The 19304-nt window shown below is 46.2% G+C and overlaps 1 protein-coding gene across 3 annotated transcripts in view; it reads left to right on the top strand.

Annotated features, from left to right (window-relative positions):
* LOC142768985 (uncharacterized) overlaps positions 1–19304 on the top strand; it is an 81309-nt gene that overhangs the window by 44705 nt on the left and 17300 nt on the right. For all 3 annotated transcript variants that reach the window (XM_075871673.1, XM_075871671.1, XM_075871672.1), the window contains exons 4-5: positions 6275–6329; positions 11017–11063. In XM_075871673.1, coding sequence (XP_075727788.1) covers positions 6275–6329; positions 11017–11063 — 102 coding nt within the window. The remainder of the gene's footprint in view (positions 1–6274; positions 6330–11016; positions 11064–19304) is intronic.

The raw sequence follows: 19304 nt of genomic DNA, 5'->3' as shown, positions 1-19304 counted from the left end.
TGAAAGTTCTCGAACAATAAAAAAAACGAAAATTTGGTTTAATCTTTTGGCACGTGCATTCAATCAGCGTGTTCAATAGGTTTGTAGCTCCTTGCTACAAAAAGTTTGTTGAACGTCTCCTTGTACTCTCACTGGCCCACAGCGACCACTAAAGCAGCACCACTTAGTTTGTTTTTATTTTAAAACACACCGCCAAAGTTTATAACACACGTAGTATTAGAGTGGTATGCAGGTTGTTGGTAGACCTTTGTCCAAAAACTTGATAAACAAGATATGATATTTGGAAAGTGTTTTCGTCAATTTTTCTGCGAAATCAGACTTGATAGCAACTTTAAAGTCGTGAATAACGTCATCAATTACAAAAGTTAAAGCAATAAACATCTCTACTAGCGGATACAGGTGGTTGCTTTAAAATTCGGAGAGTTCTGCGTGGCCCTACAAGAAGCCCACGGTGACGTTGTGAATTTCTGATTGAATTTTTTAAGTGTATGAAACTGAGCTTGTTAGCAAAGCTTCATGAGTACGAAACAGCACAAAAAAGGAAAGCACACAAGAAAACAAGCAGGACCAAGCACAGAACTACTAACCATGTGCCTCTTTGTGTAAAATTGAAAAATGTACCCTTTTAAAAAATTATAAGTAGGTACAGTAATAAAAAAGTGCGTGCTCAAAGTCATGGTACTGATAGTTCATATTTTTGCCGGTCAATGCTAATGAAGATGAATTGGCACACGTTAGGAAGGAAGGAAGAAAGTTTAAGCGGAAAGACAGGGAGGCTACCCAGTTGTTAGACCGGCTGGCTACCCTGTGCTGGGGAAAGGGGTGAGGGGAATGAAAGATGTTAAAAGGAAATGTTGCGAAGAGAGGGAGAAATTACAAAAAAATTGTGACAGAGGAAAGGCAACATCAAAAAGTTTAAGACACTAAAGTCTGTCTCTGAGGCCAGTTGTTCGCAAAAAGCGCAGCAAAGCTTTCAAAGCCTTCTGGGCTGAGGATGGGCTCGGCCAATGACCCAGAATCCTTTGTTCCGACAAAGGCCGATTGTCTAGTCTATCCAGAGCTGCAGTGAGTTCTTGTCTTTGCACGTTGAAATGGGTGCACTCACACAGAAGGTGCGCGATGGTTTCTTCGCAACTGCAGTAAGTGCATGTATGAGAGCTGGCCATCCCAATGAGATAAGAGTATGCGTTCGTGAAGGCCACTCCAAGCCACAGGCGGCATAGAAGTGTCTCCTCAGCTCGAGATATCCTTGGGGGAAGACGAAGCTGCAGATCGGGATCCAAGGTATGCAGGCGCGCGTTTGTGAAGTCTGTTGAGTTCCACTGTACCAGTGTGAGGTCACGTGCAAGCGAACGAAGTCTTGTAGCTGCGTCAGTTCTTGAGAACGGGATGGCTGTGTATTGGGTACCATCGTGTGCAGATCTAGCGGCCTTATCTGCGTGGTCATTGCCATATATACCGCAATGACCTGGTATCCACTGATACACTATGCGGTGCTGTTTTTCGGTTGCTTGGTGATGAAGAAGCCTTATTTCAGCTACTAACTGTTTATTAGGTCCATGGCGAAAGGGTGATATAAGACATTGAAGAGATGCCTTCGAGTCCGAGAAGATCGACCAAATTCTCGAAGGTTCTTTCACTATAAACTCCAGAGTTGCACGAATGGCTGCAAGTTCTGCAGCTGTCGACGACGTCAAATGCGATGTCATGAATTTAATTGTGATGTGCCTCGCGGAAATAACCACCGCCCCTGCAGAGCTTACTGAAGACACCGAGCCATCCGTGTAAATGTGAAGGCGTTCGTTGTGCTTCTCTTGCAGGAAAAGTAATGTGGCCTGTTTCAGGGCTAGATGCCACGACGTTTTCTTATTTTGGATGCCATGAATTGTACGAAGGGCTTTGAGTGGGTGTAGGCACCATAATGGTATCGGCGGCTGTGCTGCATGCGTGAAGTGCAGTGGAAGCACTGCGCAATGCTGAGCTACAGTTGCGCTGAACGCTGAGTGGGGCCTGGAAGTTCGAAGTGAGGCGAGGTGATGAGATGGAAGCCGAGCTAAATGTCTTATGTGCATTCTCAAAGCGTCTACGCGGATGTATGCGTTGACTGGATAATCACGCGCAATGATGACTGTCGCTGCTGTAGACGCGTATCTCGGGAGACCAAGGCAAATTCTCAGGGCTTGGGCTTGGATCGACTGGAGGACGCGCAAGTTTGTTCTTCGGATCCCGCAAAGCACGGGTAAGCTGTATCGTATATAACCGAGGAACAGAACCGTGTAGAGTTGGAGCATTGCTCGTACCGATGCACCCCACGTTTTTCCAGCAAGAAACCTCAGTACGTGGGTGATCATGGTGAGTTTTGTTTTCATGTGGGCGATGTGAGGGCTCCAGGAGAGGTCGCGATCAACTATGACTCCAAGGAATCGGTGGGTCTTCACGTAGTTGATCGTGTGTCCGTTGATTTTAATAACATATGGGCTCATATCCTTATGCGTGAATGCTATAAGTGAGCATTTCTCTGATGACAGCTCTAGTCCCCGTTCTTCCAGGTACTTTGTCGCTATTTCAGCCGCTCTCTGAAGCCGGGCACGCAAATGAAGGCGTGTTACGCCTGACGCCCAGTGCAGATGTCATCTGCATATATTGATAGATGGACAGATTCTGGAAGTGCATCAACCAGGCCGAGTAGCGCTAGATTGAAAAGTGTAGGGCTAAGAACACCGCCTTGAGGCACACCTCCACGGTTGCAATGGTGCGTTGTTGTGCCATTCTCCGTCTGTACAAAGAACGTTCTGCCTTTCAGATAGCTGTGGATCCATTGGTAAACCCGACCCCCTAATCCAACATTTTCCATGACATCCAGAATGACTTCATGTGATACGTTATCGTATGCACCTTTCACGTCCAAGAACAACGCCACAGATAAACGTTTCAGTCTTTTTTGATGCTGAACAGATGAGACCAGGTCTATAACGTTATCAATTGCGGACCACCCACGCCGAAAGCCCGTCATAGCATGAGGGTATACCCAGTGGCGCTCCAGGTACCACTCTAGGCGAGTCAAAATCATCCTCTCCATCACTTTCCCGAAACAGCTGGTAAGTGCGATGGGGCGATAAGAGGTCAAGTGCAGAGGAGATTTACCTGGTTTAAGCACAGGGACGAGGCGGCTGGATTTCCATGAATGAGGAATAAATCCGCTGCTCCACGAGTCATTGTACACGGATAGAAGGGCCCGTCGAGCTTCTTCTCCGAGGTTGCAAAGAGCCATGTACGTGATCCCATCCAGACCAGGCGACGAAGATCGTTTGCATGCCGTCAAGGCCGCTTGTAGTTTCTCTAAGAGAAAAAGGTGTCCATTCTTGAATCTCTGGAAACTGGAGCGTTTTCTAGGTGGCGCGTGGTGCACGCGGACGCATGACCGGCAACGTTCATGCAGAAATCTTCTGCTACTTCAATTTCGGTGCGTCTTTGGTGGAGAGAAAGACACTTGAAGGGGCGATGTTGATGTGGCGATGTTCGTAGGCCGCGGACAATCCTCCATGTCTCCGTCAAAGGCTTGTGTGGATCCAAAGATTCGCACAGATGTTTCCAGCGAAAGGATTGAAGTGAAATGATTTGCCGCTGATTTTTTTTTCTGTAGGCGCCTTGCCTCCCTCAAGTCGTGAATGGACTTAGTGCGCCTATATCTTCCTTCTGCGCGACGACGGAACGCTCTGAGCCGTTCCAATTCCGCTTGATATTGACAATAATCTGAAGTATGTTGAATATAATAGGTCGCTTCTTGAGTAGCACCTCTAATCATATAATCGAGGTTGTCAAGAGGAGGCGTTTTATTTTCTTGACACCTTTTTTCCGTCAGTGACCTGAACTTTGTCCAGTCGATGCGAGTCGAATTGTCGTAGTTTAGCGATTTTTCCAGGCCCTTGATATTCAAATAAGTTGGTATGTGGTCGCTTCCATGAGTTTCATAGTCTGCGAACCACTTGACCTTGCCATTTAGGGTTCATGACACAAATGTCAAGTCAAGGCAGCTGCTGTATGTCGTTCCCCGTAGAAACGTTGGGCTTCCGTCGTTTACACAAAGCAGCTGCTGCTCCAGAGCAAAGGAGAATACTTGCCTTCTGCGACTGTCTGTCTTCTGACTTCCCCATAGTGGGTGGTGAACGTTGAAATCTCCGGAGATGATCCATGGTCCAGTTGTGGCTGTTAACAGTGCACGTAGTCTTTCAGGTTCAAAACGGTTCGAAGGTGATATACATGCGCCTACAAGTGTGAAATTGAGGTCTCTACGTTTAACTGTCAAGCAGACATACTGGTTGTCATCGTGAGGTGCTACACGGTGCTCGATATAGGTAAGGTCGCATCTGATATATACAATGACTTTATTCCGTTCGTTGCAGGTAGCGGACTTGAAGGCTTCGTACCTGGGTAGTCGTATTGCATTGTGTAGCCTTGGCTCACAGATAACAATAATTGGAAACTGGTTTTGAAACACAAATTGTCGGATATCGGAAATTCGAGGCTTGAGGCCTCGGGAATTCCACTGAAATATCGAAGCTCCTTTGACCTCTTTACAAAAGGCTTGCAGAGGCGGAGCCATGGTGCCTTTCCAGACTTGATAGCACCGGCTTCAGCGCATCCACTAACTGGAGTGCACTCTTTGCAGCCGGACTGTCAATGCTAGTGAGGAGCGTACGAATGGTATTTATAAGGGCCTTTACCATGGCTACGATTTCTTTGTCACGACTATCACCGCATTCTCGTTCCGAAGTGATTGTAGACGAGCCATGCGGTGGCTCAAACGGTGGGTCTATCGTTGGCACTGCTGGCCATGCTTCAGGCGAGCCGGTGATGCTCTTGTCTTGCTTTGAGGATTTGTTGTCGGCGTGTCTGGACGCTTGAGGTGGTATGCCGGCGGTCGTTTGGTGAGGTTCAATCCTTGCTTCAGCACTGGGTCTCCTCAGGGGCCTCCGGCGACGAGACCGCCGGCGTCGTACTTGAGCAGCGGCCTCCCTGTGTGTTGAGCCATCACGGACCATTTGCCTCAACACTTGCATTTCTTTTTCATGGTTGGGCAATTTTTTGACAATGCTTCGTGAGGGCCATGACAGTTTCCACATTTTCGAAGTTCTGCCTGGCAAGCGTCTGCGCTATGTGATTCTGAGAATAGCGAGCACACAGCCAGGTTTGTACAAACCGCATTGACATGTCCCAATCTGTAACATTTCCGGCATAGAAGGGGCTTCGGTACAAAGGGTCGCACTGTGTGTCGAAAATGGCTGACCTTGACTTGCGATGGAAGGCTGTCACCCTTGAACACGAGCTTCACGCAGCGCGATTTGCCAAGGCGACGAGCTTGCAGTATAGTAAGTTCTGCAGACACCGGTTTGATGAGAGCAGCAAAGACACACGTTAACTCAACATTATGCATTATGAGGGCTTTATAGCTTTCTTTAGCTGGGGAATATTGGTATCTGCAAAAGATGAGCATCGGCTGGAAGTAGGGGCTGCACCAGTGTCCAACGCAGCGCATCGCCTAATTGCTGCCGGTCTTCGCTCCAAGTTGCCCGTGTGTTCTCTTAGGTGGTTGATCACACACTGGAAGGGCTTCGACTCTCAAATTTCTTCACACGAAGGGTACGATTCTACCTCATAACACGGTCACCCTTCTCTGATATTTATAAAAAACTATTTCATTTCTGTATATTTTGCTGTAGTTAATCGTTCCAGTGATTCTCAAGGTGTCGACTGCCCATAAAAAAATTAAAATAATTTCATAGCCGACGAGAGAATGACACGTGCTTCTTTCTACTTGAGCACTTTCGTCCGAATTTTTTAAATACTGTATACAAACGGCTTACCCAAAAATTATTTGGAAAAGGGGGTAGAGATGGCGGGGCTCAATTAACGTTGATATATGTTGCTGTCCGTGTTGCTATGTGACCGTGTGTATACGTGCTGACAGAATTGAGAAATTCTGGCAGGAAGAGTGGAGGGGGGGGGGCTTGAACTTTTCTTACGCTTCTTCCTTGGCAGTGTGAACGGTATATACCACACCATTCATATATAGCGCAAAGTTTCGCTTATCAGTGAAAGTTACGCAGCAGGACACAAAGCCAAAAGCTAGATGTTCAGCTACTGCCACTTTCAGTTTTTTTGTTCTCAGTGTGATTCTCTATGAAACTGTATTGTTGTTGTGTGTTTACGTCAAAATTTATTGCTTCTATGATTATTGACAGTGCATGTATTTATAACTTGTTCAATATGTTAGTTCTCCCACAGACCATTTGTTCTTGGACGATGTTGGAGTGGAGTGTGTAGAAAAGGTAAGCATAACTTTTGAATACTTTTTGTCTATAGGCTACTGGTCTGCTGTCTGGTGGGTTGTGGGTGTGATTCTTAAAAGAAGGTGCTGGTTACGTTGCCTGGCATGTGCACTGCCGAAAGACGTTCACTGTGGCACGTTTTAGACGCCACAAAAGTAGTCGCGATTGCAGTCGGCTGGGTCGTCCGCCGCAGCTGCAGCTGCAGCCACCATGTGCAGCTTGAACTCGGCACTACCTCACGGGCAGGTGAGGGGCATTCGTAAAATAGTCTTGCAGTACTGTTGCATGTTTTTATAGAGCTGGAATCGCGCCCCCCTTTGGCTTCCCTGCTTCCATCATGTGCGCCTATGACTGTGGCACGTAAGTCTTGAAACACCCGTGTTATAGCCGCGTTTCGTACGTTATGAGCCGCCTCAGGTTCTCCCGTATCCCACCCCACTGCTTCCAAAAGCCCGCTTTGTCGAGGACGGCAGCCCATATGGCGGGATACCTAAACAGACGCAAGTGGCGGCAAACCACTGCGTCGTTCTTTGGTGCTTCGCTTGCGGTGTATCATTCGCGTAAGCTGCCTCAACACAGAAAATTGCTAGCAGCCGTTAGAAAATCGTAGTGCTAGCAAGGTATATGTAAACTGGTAGCGTAACTTCGATAGAAGCTCGTGGATTCAGTAGTCGGGGGCTCGTTGCCACCGTCGCCATCTACGTGAGCATGGGGAAACTGGCAGCAAAAAATTACAAAAAAAAGAAGCATGATGTCACAACCAGAAGCACTAGTGAAGTCATGTATTTGCCCTACATGGCGCGAAATTGCAATTTTTCTTAATTGCTGGCCTGCTACAAGCCTTTAATATTACACAATTTTATTGCGCCTCAGTTGTGTCTCGCTAATTGCATGCAAGAGAAAAAAGAAACAAAAATGAGAAACATTAAGGAAGCCAAATTACGTACTTGAAATATGCAGAAGAAGCATCACAGAGGCAATTCTGAGACAACTGTTTACAAGCACAATAGCGTAATAGTTCCAAATCTCACGTTGCCCTCTCGTTGGAAACTGCAGCGAGACAGCAGTTTTGAAAATATAGCTTTGGCAACCATATACATATATAGAGTACAGGGTCTTGTTGCTGAGCCTGTCGCGTTTACAGTCACTAAAGGGGAGGGCACGCCGGCCATGCGCCAACGAAAGAGGTCGGCAGTCAGATTTGCGGCTATCTACACATTCTGGGAGATAGATTAGCTATGAAATGCACATAAAAAATAAGTATACTTCAGTAGGTATACGCCCAAAACTACCACGGAAAAGTGAGCGATGCCCTGTTGACCTGATATTGTGCCGAACCAAAGAACATGCCGACGCAAGCTCTGATTGCATATTGCCTGGATACACCTCCAAATCCATTGGCCCATGTTATACCAGACTACGTGCATGTCCCCACTGTTTCTGAAACCAAACGAAAAAAAATTCGCACTCAACACATACCAAAAATCAAAGCTTTATTAAAGTAATCTACAATTTTATTGTACCAAATAAAATAAAGCTATTGCAAATAAACTTTCAAATATTTTTTGTTTTGTTTTCACTATTTGCCCCCACCTAGTCGCCCTTCAATCGTCACGCCGTTGTTGACGTCTGTCGCAATGGGTTTGAGACCACTTTTTGTTCCGACTTTCGCGACCTATTTAAAGCGACCTTGGTGCTAGCGTGTGCTTTTTTCTCGTCAGACTTTGCGGATCCTGAGAAACATGCAACCACATCAAATTCTTGGTTAAAATGACAACGCGGATGATGAGGCCGGTGATTGAAACTGCAGGCGTCTAGCCCGCCCACTTTACTCAGTATACGATCAAAGCTTATCATATTTGAGATTAGTCGGCGCCGAAACTCGGCGGCTGCTTGACATGGATGACAGCAGCGTTTGACACTGTCACGACCACTGCAGGGGTGCTAACGCAGGGCGATCCCTTATGCCTTGCGATCATATGGTGGTTTTGGGACGTTAAACCCCTCATATAAATCAATCAATCAAACCCTTATGCCTTGCGATACACTATTGTTATCGCCCTACACTCGCGGATTTATGGTCACGTCGATAACGCGAATGTACCGTCACCTGACCACTGGCAAAGCGCGAAAAGCACGAATAGCGTTGGCATCAGAAAAGACGTCATTCCGCGATTGCTCTCCTGTAAGAGCGGCTGCGAATCTCCGTGCGAATTTGAATTTGTTGCCGCTAGAGGCACCTTTATGTGTTACCGCCTGCACAAAGCCTATATAGCTTTCACAAAAAAGCCCAGGTACACAAATTATTCAGACCGTACACCACAGTCCCGTTCATTTGCATCATTCTGCTGGTATTAAATGACATCGACAAATTTTGCGCTTACACATGCTGGGTGAATTGTCCGGCTCAGTGATTGAAACGCCCCGCCACGGTGGTTTAATGGCTAGGGTACTCGGCTGCTGACTCGTAGGTCGCGGGATGAAATCCCGGCTGTGGCGGCTGCATATCCGATGGAGGCGGAAACGTTGTAGGCCCATGTGTTTAGAGACGTTAAAGAACCCCAACTGATCGAAATTTCCGGAGCCCTCCACAACGGCGTCTCTTATAATGATATGGTGATTTTGGGATGTTAAACCCCAATCAATCAATGATTGAAACCTCTGTGCTTTCCATCAAACATTACTCGCATTTAAGATTACGTGAAGCTGATATTTAAATGCGTCAATACATGAGCTTAGACTACCTGGCGATGACGTTAATGGCGCGTTCTGACTTCTCGCAATGGTATGTTAAACAGCACGAGTCTCCTCACTTCGGCAAAACCTAACGTGTGATGCGATCTATGCTAATAAGGAACCTGGGAGCTCCATGAGCTCACCAAGAATTGGCTGGTTGACATTATCGACCAAATTTCTTAGTGACTTTGTTCTCAGATAGGCATAGTCTATCAAAACGTTCAAAGGCAGAATGTGTGCCAATGTATTTATGATGAGGAGACTCACCAAATAATGAAGTATGGGCGCTGAGCTTGTCGCTTCCAAATACTACTGGTAAATGTGAAGTGAAGTCATCAGCATGTTTCAAGCTTCATGATTTTCCTTCAATTAGTGAGATAAGTACTATAGTAGGGTGAGTACTGATCTGATAGCACATATTAAGTTTATTATACGAACTCTGAAAACTGAACTGAAGAGCTGACAAAAACCGCCAGGCCGGAGCAGAACGCGCAGCGCAGCCACCGCGAAAGCTGGAAGAGTGGTCGTTCAGCGTCTTTGTTAAATGCTCTTTGGGTAACTGCTACAAGCACACTTGTATGGTACCCACTATGCCTTAAATCATCATAAATTTTGCGTAGTAGGCTGGCATTCACTGTGCAATCCTTCGTTATTCTTCGGAGAAGCGTGGTACCCGCTACAACACTTGCCAAACATTTCGTGCAATTTTTTATGCTGTGGCTCACGATGATGCAGTTCTACCTGGAGCATTTATCTTTTGTTTTTTTAAGATGTACTTCGGAGATCAAGCACGATAATCTACTATGTAATCTGCAATATTTCTAATATACAACCTCAATCTTGTTAAAACATCCCACTCTTTTATAAAACCACTCAATTCCTGACCTAACCCTCCCCGTAACCATCAGAGTGGGTGGGCGCCACAGTTAATAGGTGAACAAGAACAAGCTCTGGGTTTGAGTATTTGACGACCAATGCGTTACGAGAACCCCACTGTGTGGTGCCTGGTTGTTTCTTGTCTGTTGTAAAACGCTTCATCACTGATATTAACACGATTACTTTCCCTGCATCAAGCCTGCCTAAGGCCAGTTCAGAACAGAGTTTCAAGCCCGGGTTGGGGTCTGTGGTAGAATACTTGGCCGCCGCAAAGCGCACCCTGGTTTAAATCCTTTATTGTTTTATACTTACTTAGTTTTTTTTTCTTTCTTTGCTCGATAGTGGTTACGGACACCGGTAGTGGCGGTGTACAACTACGACGCACGCCGTTGTTGTCCACCCAGAGCTTAAGTGTAAACAAGGTTCTGATAAGCGTCTTGGGAAACCGATATTTAGCTATTTACTGCCAGATGTGGTGAATTCACGACATACTGAAAAACTTTGAGCAAGTAAGTCATGAAAGGGGTGCCACGTGTAATGCCAGCTGTAAAGTACTCAGAAGGCATATAGCTTTCAACATTAAAAATTTGTTGTTTTCTCGTCTGAGGTATTTGAAGCTAGAATCAATTGTTTTGGAGCTAATTGAGGAGAGTGCGAAGTGCCTGCCACAGCTCTCACTCCTTCGCCTTTTCTCGCTTCGGTGGCGTAATTTGCATCATCAATAATTTTGTTGATTTGGTGTGTTCGCAGTGAAGAGATGGCGCACAACATGTTATGTAGTTGTGAATGACGTTTTTTTATTGCAAGGTCCTCGCTTCTGCAGCAAATGAAGAATTCCCGACATACACACAAGTATACAAGCATTAAGTTTGCCTTTTAAATAATTTAACTGAGAAATCATACATAGGTTACTATTTAAAGCTAGAAAATGAAGACTGTTTTTATTTGGCTCGGCAGTTTTTAAATTCGGGCATTGAATAGCTAATGTGCTGTATTGGAATTATTTTCTACAGTGCTGTTCTCCTAAGTAGATGTAGAAATTTTGTAATACCTATTTGCCTTTTTTTTTTCTAAGGTGCTAGCCGTCCTCCTCGTCCGAGCCATTGCAAACCTCCAAACCATGTAAGTGTATACCTTGTCGCCTTCAGCTATAAGAACTCATTTGTGATATAGACGCAAGCAGGAACAGCTACTAAATATGACTGATCACAAATTTCTACTATCGTCTTCAATGAAATTTGAAGATTGCGACTCAATGAAAGAAAATGTAGGGGAGAGAGAAATGATGCCTTAGAAGGCAGAGAGGTTGGCCTCACCTAGTTCTCCCTGGCGGGCTACTCTGCATATCATACTTCACTTTCGTTTTTTCGTCAGGGTATTCTACCGGAGTCTAGCTACGGTTCTTATAGCATTATAAATCAAGCGAATAGAAATGTATTGTTTATCAGACTCATATGGAAGCTGTGGTAACACATAAAGCAAGGACCTGGCACACGGCCTCTTTCGTAGGAGCCACGGTGCCTATCCGTGTGCGGCAGTTGAAGCCACACAATTCGCACACAATGAGAATTTTCTTAGCGCCGCATGGCACTTTGCATGCTGGCATTTTGATATGATGCTTTTGAGAAAAAAAAAAGATTTGGTAACCACCGTGTGATCAGACTCCATCTTTGCAATACCACAGCTCATCGCTCCACTTGAATGTACAACTGGTGTGTCAATATACTGCGCAGGTGCTCCACTGTACAAAGGAAGAAGCACAAGTGGAAGTGAGAGAGGAAAACAAGGAGTTAGATATTATGCTTATAATATTAATAGGTTGTACCGAACATACAGAATCTCTGAAAATGAAGCTTTGTCTGCTGTGTGAACTATTAGACATTTTCCATCATGCACAAAAGGCACGATATTCAAGCTTTAATTTACAGCATGGTTATCAACAAAAAGACCGGGTCCACTCGATGAACAAGTTAAATTAAGCAGTTTCATTTTGACGTTTAAGCAATTTATTAAGCAGTTTCATTTTGAAGCGGACAGGATTTGTCAGACGCTGACTCATTTCCTAGACTTGTCATTCTTAGTAGGTGTAAAAAAAGAGGATGAAAACACGGGCATGCAAATAAAAGCTGATGTGTCCAGTCAAAAAAAATCATGTACCAGATAAATGTCCTTTTGACCTTTATCGTAATGGCACAGAATGGGTGAGGCGACGGCTTCTGGCGATAATACCACATGATCAAAATGAGATTCGAGCGGCTAGCCATGAAGAAATATCTTACCGAAATAAGTAATCTATATTCAACAATGTCCACTGAACAAAGCAAATTTTAAGCAAAAGATAGACAGTGTGGTTTTTCTACCTCACGGATATTTTTCTTAGGATACGGATCACGCTGATTGCTCTAGAGTGAACACAAAAAGTGAAGTAGTGTACAAAACGTAGTTGCTTTTAGAGCGCATTTGAGAATATTCCAGAACTCCTACCTGCTGCGAAGAAAGGAAAAAGGGCTGATACTCTCACATCTTATTGTGCAGAGACATGCCTAAAGGATGTAAGGGGGTTGTATCGAGTCATAGATTCAAGTTCAAGAGTCAGATTATTGCAAAGTGGGAAAAAAAGAGAAGCATTACTCTAGGGTTCACAGCTCCATATCACCCATCGGCAAATTCACTGGCAGGGAAGGTTATTCGAGCAATAAAGCAATAAATAACTATGCACGCAGAATTCACAGGAGAGAAAAATTTCTGCAAGTAAATATGTCGCACCACACCACACTTCGTACGAATTGTCTGGGCTGCAGTCCTCAGTAGGTGGCCTGAGGGAAATTCCTGATTTGCAAGTGGATAGAAACTTGGCATATCCCAGAATATTGACTTCAAGTAAGTCAAGATGTGTTCAGCAAAGCAAAAGCACAACGAAATGGTGTTGAGAATGTTTGGCGAGAAAACACAAATATTCCCGCAATAGCTCTAGACAATGCGTTTTGCGTGCGGGAAGAATGTGGGGGTCCTAGCGCTAAACTTGTGTGTAATGTAAAGTGCTAAAATTTTCTACAAAGAAAGTATTAGCCTAGACCATCGGAAAATGATAATATAGCACCACCGGTCATTTACAACGCCATTCGTTTTTAGTGGAGGAACAAAACAGCCGAGAGCAGATTTAGTCTGCTTGAGAGAAAGGTGAAGAAAAGGAACAAAACGATCGTGATTTAGGTCGCTGCCCCCCTTTTTTTAGAACGTTAGAGTTAACAACCATAGATAACGTGAGAACCTATAACATATAGAATGCGATAACGTTACATGCATTATGAAAACAATATCCTAATGCAGCCATATTACATGCAAAGAGTTCATTAAGTGAAAAAGGTTTTCGTTATGCAATATTAGCAACAGCCACCTGAAAAAAAATTATAGAGAACTGAACAACTCTCACAGGAAAGTGGTATTTTGTTGTGAAAGATTTATGTAAAGAGTAACCAAAAGTTTTAGTCTGACACAGCTCTACTCTTACGTGATAACAGTTGATTTATTGAGATAAGTGTTGTAGTTGAAAAATAAACACGTAGCGGGCTGTTAAAGGACAGGATAGGTTAAAAAAAGCAACTCATCAACTTACTTGAATATGCATACATACAAAATCCTTCAATTCCACCAACTACTATGAGTAAAGCAAAATACGTCAGCAAGAACGAACTTTGCAGAGGCTCCTGACAGTGCGCTATTCTTCAGTGAATTTGAAGTACCTGGCATACACTGTGCTGTCTTGAGTGGTACTTTTGAACTCTACTACATATCGATCTTGTTAGGAAAAGTGGAATAAAAAAGGCAAGACAGAAGAACAAGTTTTTTTGCGCTAATGAAGCAAAGATTATGAAAAGTCACATAAATTACGTAGCTAACAAATATTTCTTCGATATACTGCCTAACCTTATAAATACAGAACTTGAGAGGACGGTATAATGCCCTGTACTATTGCATACAGCCACTGGGGCCGCAAGAAGAAGTTGCTGGGAGGGTTCTGTATTTTCCAAACACTGCCACAGCCTAAATAATACGCAAACATTATGATACACCTTGACCTGTATATGCTATTAGCTAACGAGATTGTGGCCTCTTATTCGCGCTAACGTCAAACGTGAAAGTGAAGACGATGAATGCATCTTTTCAGAGGCAGGTCATTAGGAGTGATCAGCAAGTGAGTGGACGAGGGGCTGGTGATCCCATGTACTGGAGTCGTGATCGTTTATTCTCTGATTTTTTGGTCGGGTGGATGCCTAAAAAATGACACAGATCTTTGACGTAGCTGTCAAAAGCCTTGTGGAGTGGGGAATTCGCAAGGCACTGACTAGGGGGACAATGTCTGAGTGCGAAGCGCGAGCGTGTGCGCGAGCTGTAGACGCTAGGCTGCTCGAGCATTTGTGTCTGTACCGGCTGCTTGCCTAATACCTGGCGTCGCTATTAAAGTCCCTTGCAAAGTGGTGGAAGTGTGCTGGGTACGCAAACCTGGAACTTCGAAGCCGGAAGCTGCCCACTGCGTCAGCAATGCCTTATCAGACGACCGAGCAAGGCAACACCCTTCAAAGCACGGTCCAATCTCAACAGGTGATCGTACCTACCACCCTGCGCCAACGGCATCCCTGTTACTTCAGCGGTACCGAGGACCAAGATGTGGGAGACTGGTTGCAGCTGTTTGAAAAGGTGAACGCCGCCAACAAGCGGGACGACCCCTCAAAATTGAAGTATGTCCCTTTTTATCTCAAAGACGTCGCCAGCCTATGGCTCACAAACCACAATACTGAATTCACCACTTGAGCCGCTTTCAAGACCACCCTTGCAGCTGTGTTTATCACCCCGCAGTGCGCAAGCTGCCTGCTTAACAGCGCCTACGCGGACGAGCACAAATGCAGGGCGAAAACTTCACTAGCTATATTGAAGATGTTATCAATTTATGCTGGCGCTTTAACCCTGAGATGACCGAACAAGACAAGATCAGGCACATTTTGAAAGGAATAGACGATGATTCCCTTCAAATGTTGCTGGCAAAGGGCCCAAGTACCGTATCTTAACTTGTGACATTGTGCCAGAGCTAGGAAGAAATTCGCTAACAACGTGCATCAGTTCGGAGGTCGACGACAGCAGACGACTCTCTCGCTTCCCTGGCCGTCGGTGGGGACAGCTCCCTGCAGGAGCAGATAAAAGAATATGTACGCGAAGAGGCCGCACGACAGCTTTCGTGTCTCTCGTATCTGCCGACCACCGAAGCACCAACGAACCACCTAACGCCGACAACAAGACAGGCTATTCAGAAGCAGGTCTCCAAGGCGTTGCCCTTGCCTACATCTGCCTCTCCACCAACACCTGTTGCCGCGCCAATGACTTATGCGGCCGTCGCGGCAATGCCTCCGCCTCGTCTGCCATTGTATATGCCACAACCTGTGCCACCTTCCACCGCGCCGTTTCTAGCTAAACAGCAGCATGCCGAAAATTCTTGGCGCACTGCTGACAACCGGCACATATGTTACTTTTGCGGAATTCAGGGTCACGTTGCGCGTCTATGTATCGGCGCTTCGCAGTTAATGCACCAAGATACCCTGACTACTCGTTTCGGCCTCCATACCACACGCCTCACGTGCCACCTCAAGTTCACCAACGTGATGTGCAAGCTGCTTCCGGCACCCGAACCTCCACTTTTCGACGTTCTACTTCCCGCTCGCCTTCCCCTTCAACAAGTCCTCGTTATGGATCGCCTATGCGTCGACGATCCACCTCCATTGAGACGAAAAACTTACTGCCGCAGCTCCGGAGGCACGAACTGCGTCATTGTCTAATCGTTGAAGTCCTCGCCTGTCTCCCGCCAATCTTATCGATGTAATCGCGGAAAGATGTACGAACACTTGCACTCATCAATACTGGTGCCGCGATATCTGTGATTAGTCAAACGCTCTGTCGCTCTCTTCATAAAGTGACGATGCTTTCTCCCGTGGTTTCTCTTAGCACTGCGAGCGCCCAACTAATTGAGCCCGTCACGGCATGTACAGCAAAAGTGGTTATTGGAGACGTGTTGTACATCATTGAATTTCACGTGTTGGCTTCACGTTCCCACGATGTCATCCTAGGATGGGATTTCTTATCACGTCGTCATGCCATCATGGACTGCGCTAAGGCCGAAGTGAAGCTGTTACCGTTTCGTGATGCACCTTCTGTTGATGCGGCCATATCTAGTGTGGCTAGCCTTGTCGTAGCGACGAACATAAACCTTCCTCCTTTCAGCGCCCAGTTTGTCCCTGCCTGCTGCGCTTTACTTTCTGACGCTACCGTCCTATTCACGCTATCTGACATCTTCGGTAGCCGCCACCACACATCGCTGCCATTCGCCGTTCTTGCGCTTTGTCAAGACAACACCGGAATATTTATTTCCAATCCCAACTCAAGCCCCCTCAGTTTGCACCGCAGCAAGACGCTCGGTCACATTACGCTTATCGATGAAGGTACTATCGTGCCTGCCGATTTCTTCGACACCAAGCCGAATATGTAGCTGAACGCGTTGGTTCTTCACTTTTCCTCGAATAGCATGTCATCCGATGCATTTCATCGTTCTATTGACAGCCATGTCGCCCCGGATCAACGAGAGCAGCTTGTTACCCTGTTGCACGAATTCAGGCGTTTGTTTGACTTTCCTCAAGTGGTGCTAGGAAGAACGGACATCGTTGTGCACACAATTGACACAGGGAAGAGTACTCTTTTTCGCCAGCGCCCCTATTGTGTATCCCCGGCGGAGCGTCACGTAACTACAGAGCAAGTAGACATGCTACAGCTTGGAGTCATCAAGCCTTCTAGTAGTCCTTGGTCTTCACCAGTTGTACTCGTGAAAAAAAAGGATAGTTCAATCCGGTTCTGCGTAGACTACAGGCGCCTAAACAACATTTCGAGGAAAGATGTTTACCCTCTTCCCCGCATAGACGAGGCTCTCGATTGTCTACAAGGTGCAGAATTATTTTCCTCGCTTGACCTTCGCTCAGGTTATTGGCAAATTTTAATGGCTGAGTCTGATCGTCCAAAAACAGTGTTCGTCACACCGGATGGTCTCTATGAATTTACCGTAATGCCATTCGGACTCTGCAATGCGCCCGCCACATTCTAGCGAATGATGAACAGCATTTTACGTGGTCTCAAGTGGAACATATGCTTGTGCTATCTTGATGACGTTGTGGTCTTTTCATCCGATTTCACTTCGCATCTCACTCTTTTGCGCAAGATTCTACAGTGCCTTACAAACGCCAGGCTTCAGCTTAACCTGAAGAATTGTAACTTCGCGGCTAAACAACTCACCATACTTGGTCATGTCGTCTCGAAAGCCGGCATCCTTCCCGAACCTGACAAGCTTCGTGCTGTTGCCGAATTTCCTAAGCCGACTACAAATAAAGAACTACGGAGCTTTGTGGACCTACGCTCCTATTTGCGTCAGCTTGTCAGGAACTTTGCTTCCGTAATCGCTACGCTCACCAAACTTTTTGCTGGCCCTGCAGATCTTTCGAATTGGACAGCAGCCGGTGAGGAATCCTTCGCAACACTGCGCCAACTCATTACCTCACCAGCCGTACTGCGTCAATACGACCCTACTGCGCCGACCAAAGTACACACGGATGCAAGCGACGTCGGTCTTGGTGCAGTACTCGCGCAACGCAAACCAGGTTTTACGGAGTATGTGGTCGCCTATGCCAGCCGCGCCCTCACTAAGGCAGAAGCCAACTATTCTGTTACGAAAACAGCGTGCCTGGCGATTGTGTGGGCGTTAAACACGTTTCGCCCTTATTTTACGTCCAAACTTTTGATTTCGTAACTGACCATAACGCACTCTGTTGGTTGGCTTCACTGAAAGATCCGTCTGGTCGCCTCGGACGTTGGGCACTACGCCTCCAGGAATTAGACATACGCATCGTCTACCGATCGGGGCGAAAGCACTCTGACGCAGATGCGCTTTCACGATCACCCGTGAAATCAGATGATACAAAAATATCAGCCCTTTACCTTCCCCTCTTTGTCGTCAGCGTCACATACATGCCATCAGAACAGCGGAAGGACCCTTGGATTGTCTCGCTCTTGAATATGCATTCTGACGCATCAACTTCCGGCTGGCTGCTTGTTATTCGCCGCCAAGCAACGCATTTCGCCATACGGGATGGCCTACTATACCTTCACAACTATCATGTGGTGGGTCGTAAATGGCTGCTAGTCATACCCAGCCATATGCGGTCTGATATCTGCGAATATTTTCATGTTGAACCACAACACGCACACGCCGGTGGGCTAAAAACGTATGGACGGATCCGCCAACGTTACCACTGGTGGGGTATGTACACGTTTGTACACAAACATATTCGCTCATGTTTTGTGTGTCAGCAGCGCAAGACATTTCCTCATTCACCCGGTCAACTGTAGCCTTTGCCATGTCGTGCAAGCCCATTTCACCATGTTGGGATTGACCTATACGGCCTACTACCATGCTTTGTTGGTGGTAATCGACGGGTGATTGTGGGTGCCGACCATCTGGCGAGGTACACTGAAATGGCAGCGCTACCTTCTAGGCTGGTGCTCGCGACGTCGCAACCTTCATCTTGCATCGGTTTGTTCTTCGTCATGGTGCACCACGGGAGCTCCTAAGTGACAGGGGCCGCGTATTTTTGTCCGAAGTTCTGCAGCAGCTCTTACATTCATGCCGTATAGTACACCGTACATCAACAGCCTACCACCCTCAAACGAACGGCCTAACGGAACGTTTCAGTAGAACCCTGAAAGACATGCTCGCTATGTATATTGATTCCGACCACTCCAATTGGGACGTTGTTCTTCCTTTCGTGACGTACGCCTACAATACGGTGATTCAATCAACAACAGGCTTTTCTCCATTTTTTCTTTTATATGGTCGTGACCCATGCAGCACACTCGACACAATTCTGCCATACAATCTTGATGCCTCCGAGTTCAGCCCAGTTCCTGAAATGGCTGAACATGCCGAAGAGCGTCGTCAGCTTGCACGTCCTTCACAGCCGATAATCAAGCCCTCCAAAAAGATCGCCACGACCGTGATCTTGTTCAGGACACTTTCCCCGTCGGTTCTCTCGTGTGGCTCCGACTGCCCTTCCACTCTCCTGGACTGACTCTCAAGTTTGCACCGAAGTATACTGACCCTTACCATGTCATACAGCACCTTTCTTCTGTCACCTATGTGATTGAACCACTCAAGCCGTCCACGGACAAGTGCCGCGTTAGTCGTGAGACGGTCTACGTCAGTCACCTCAAGCCCTGCTACGACCCTCCTGTTCTCTCGTCACCTTGAGTTGCCAGGATGGCCCGTCTTCGTCA

Source organism: Rhipicephalus microplus, chromosome 8 (genome assembly GCF_043290135.1).
Source record: "Rhipicephalus microplus isolate Deutch F79 chromosome 8, USDA_Rmic, whole genome shotgun sequence".
Lineage (NCBI taxonomy): Eukaryota > Metazoa > Arthropoda > Arachnida > Ixodida > Ixodidae > Rhipicephalus > Rhipicephalus microplus.
The sequence above is the reverse complement of the archived record's forward strand: the minus strand, read 5'-3'. Positions and strand labels throughout refer to the sequence as shown.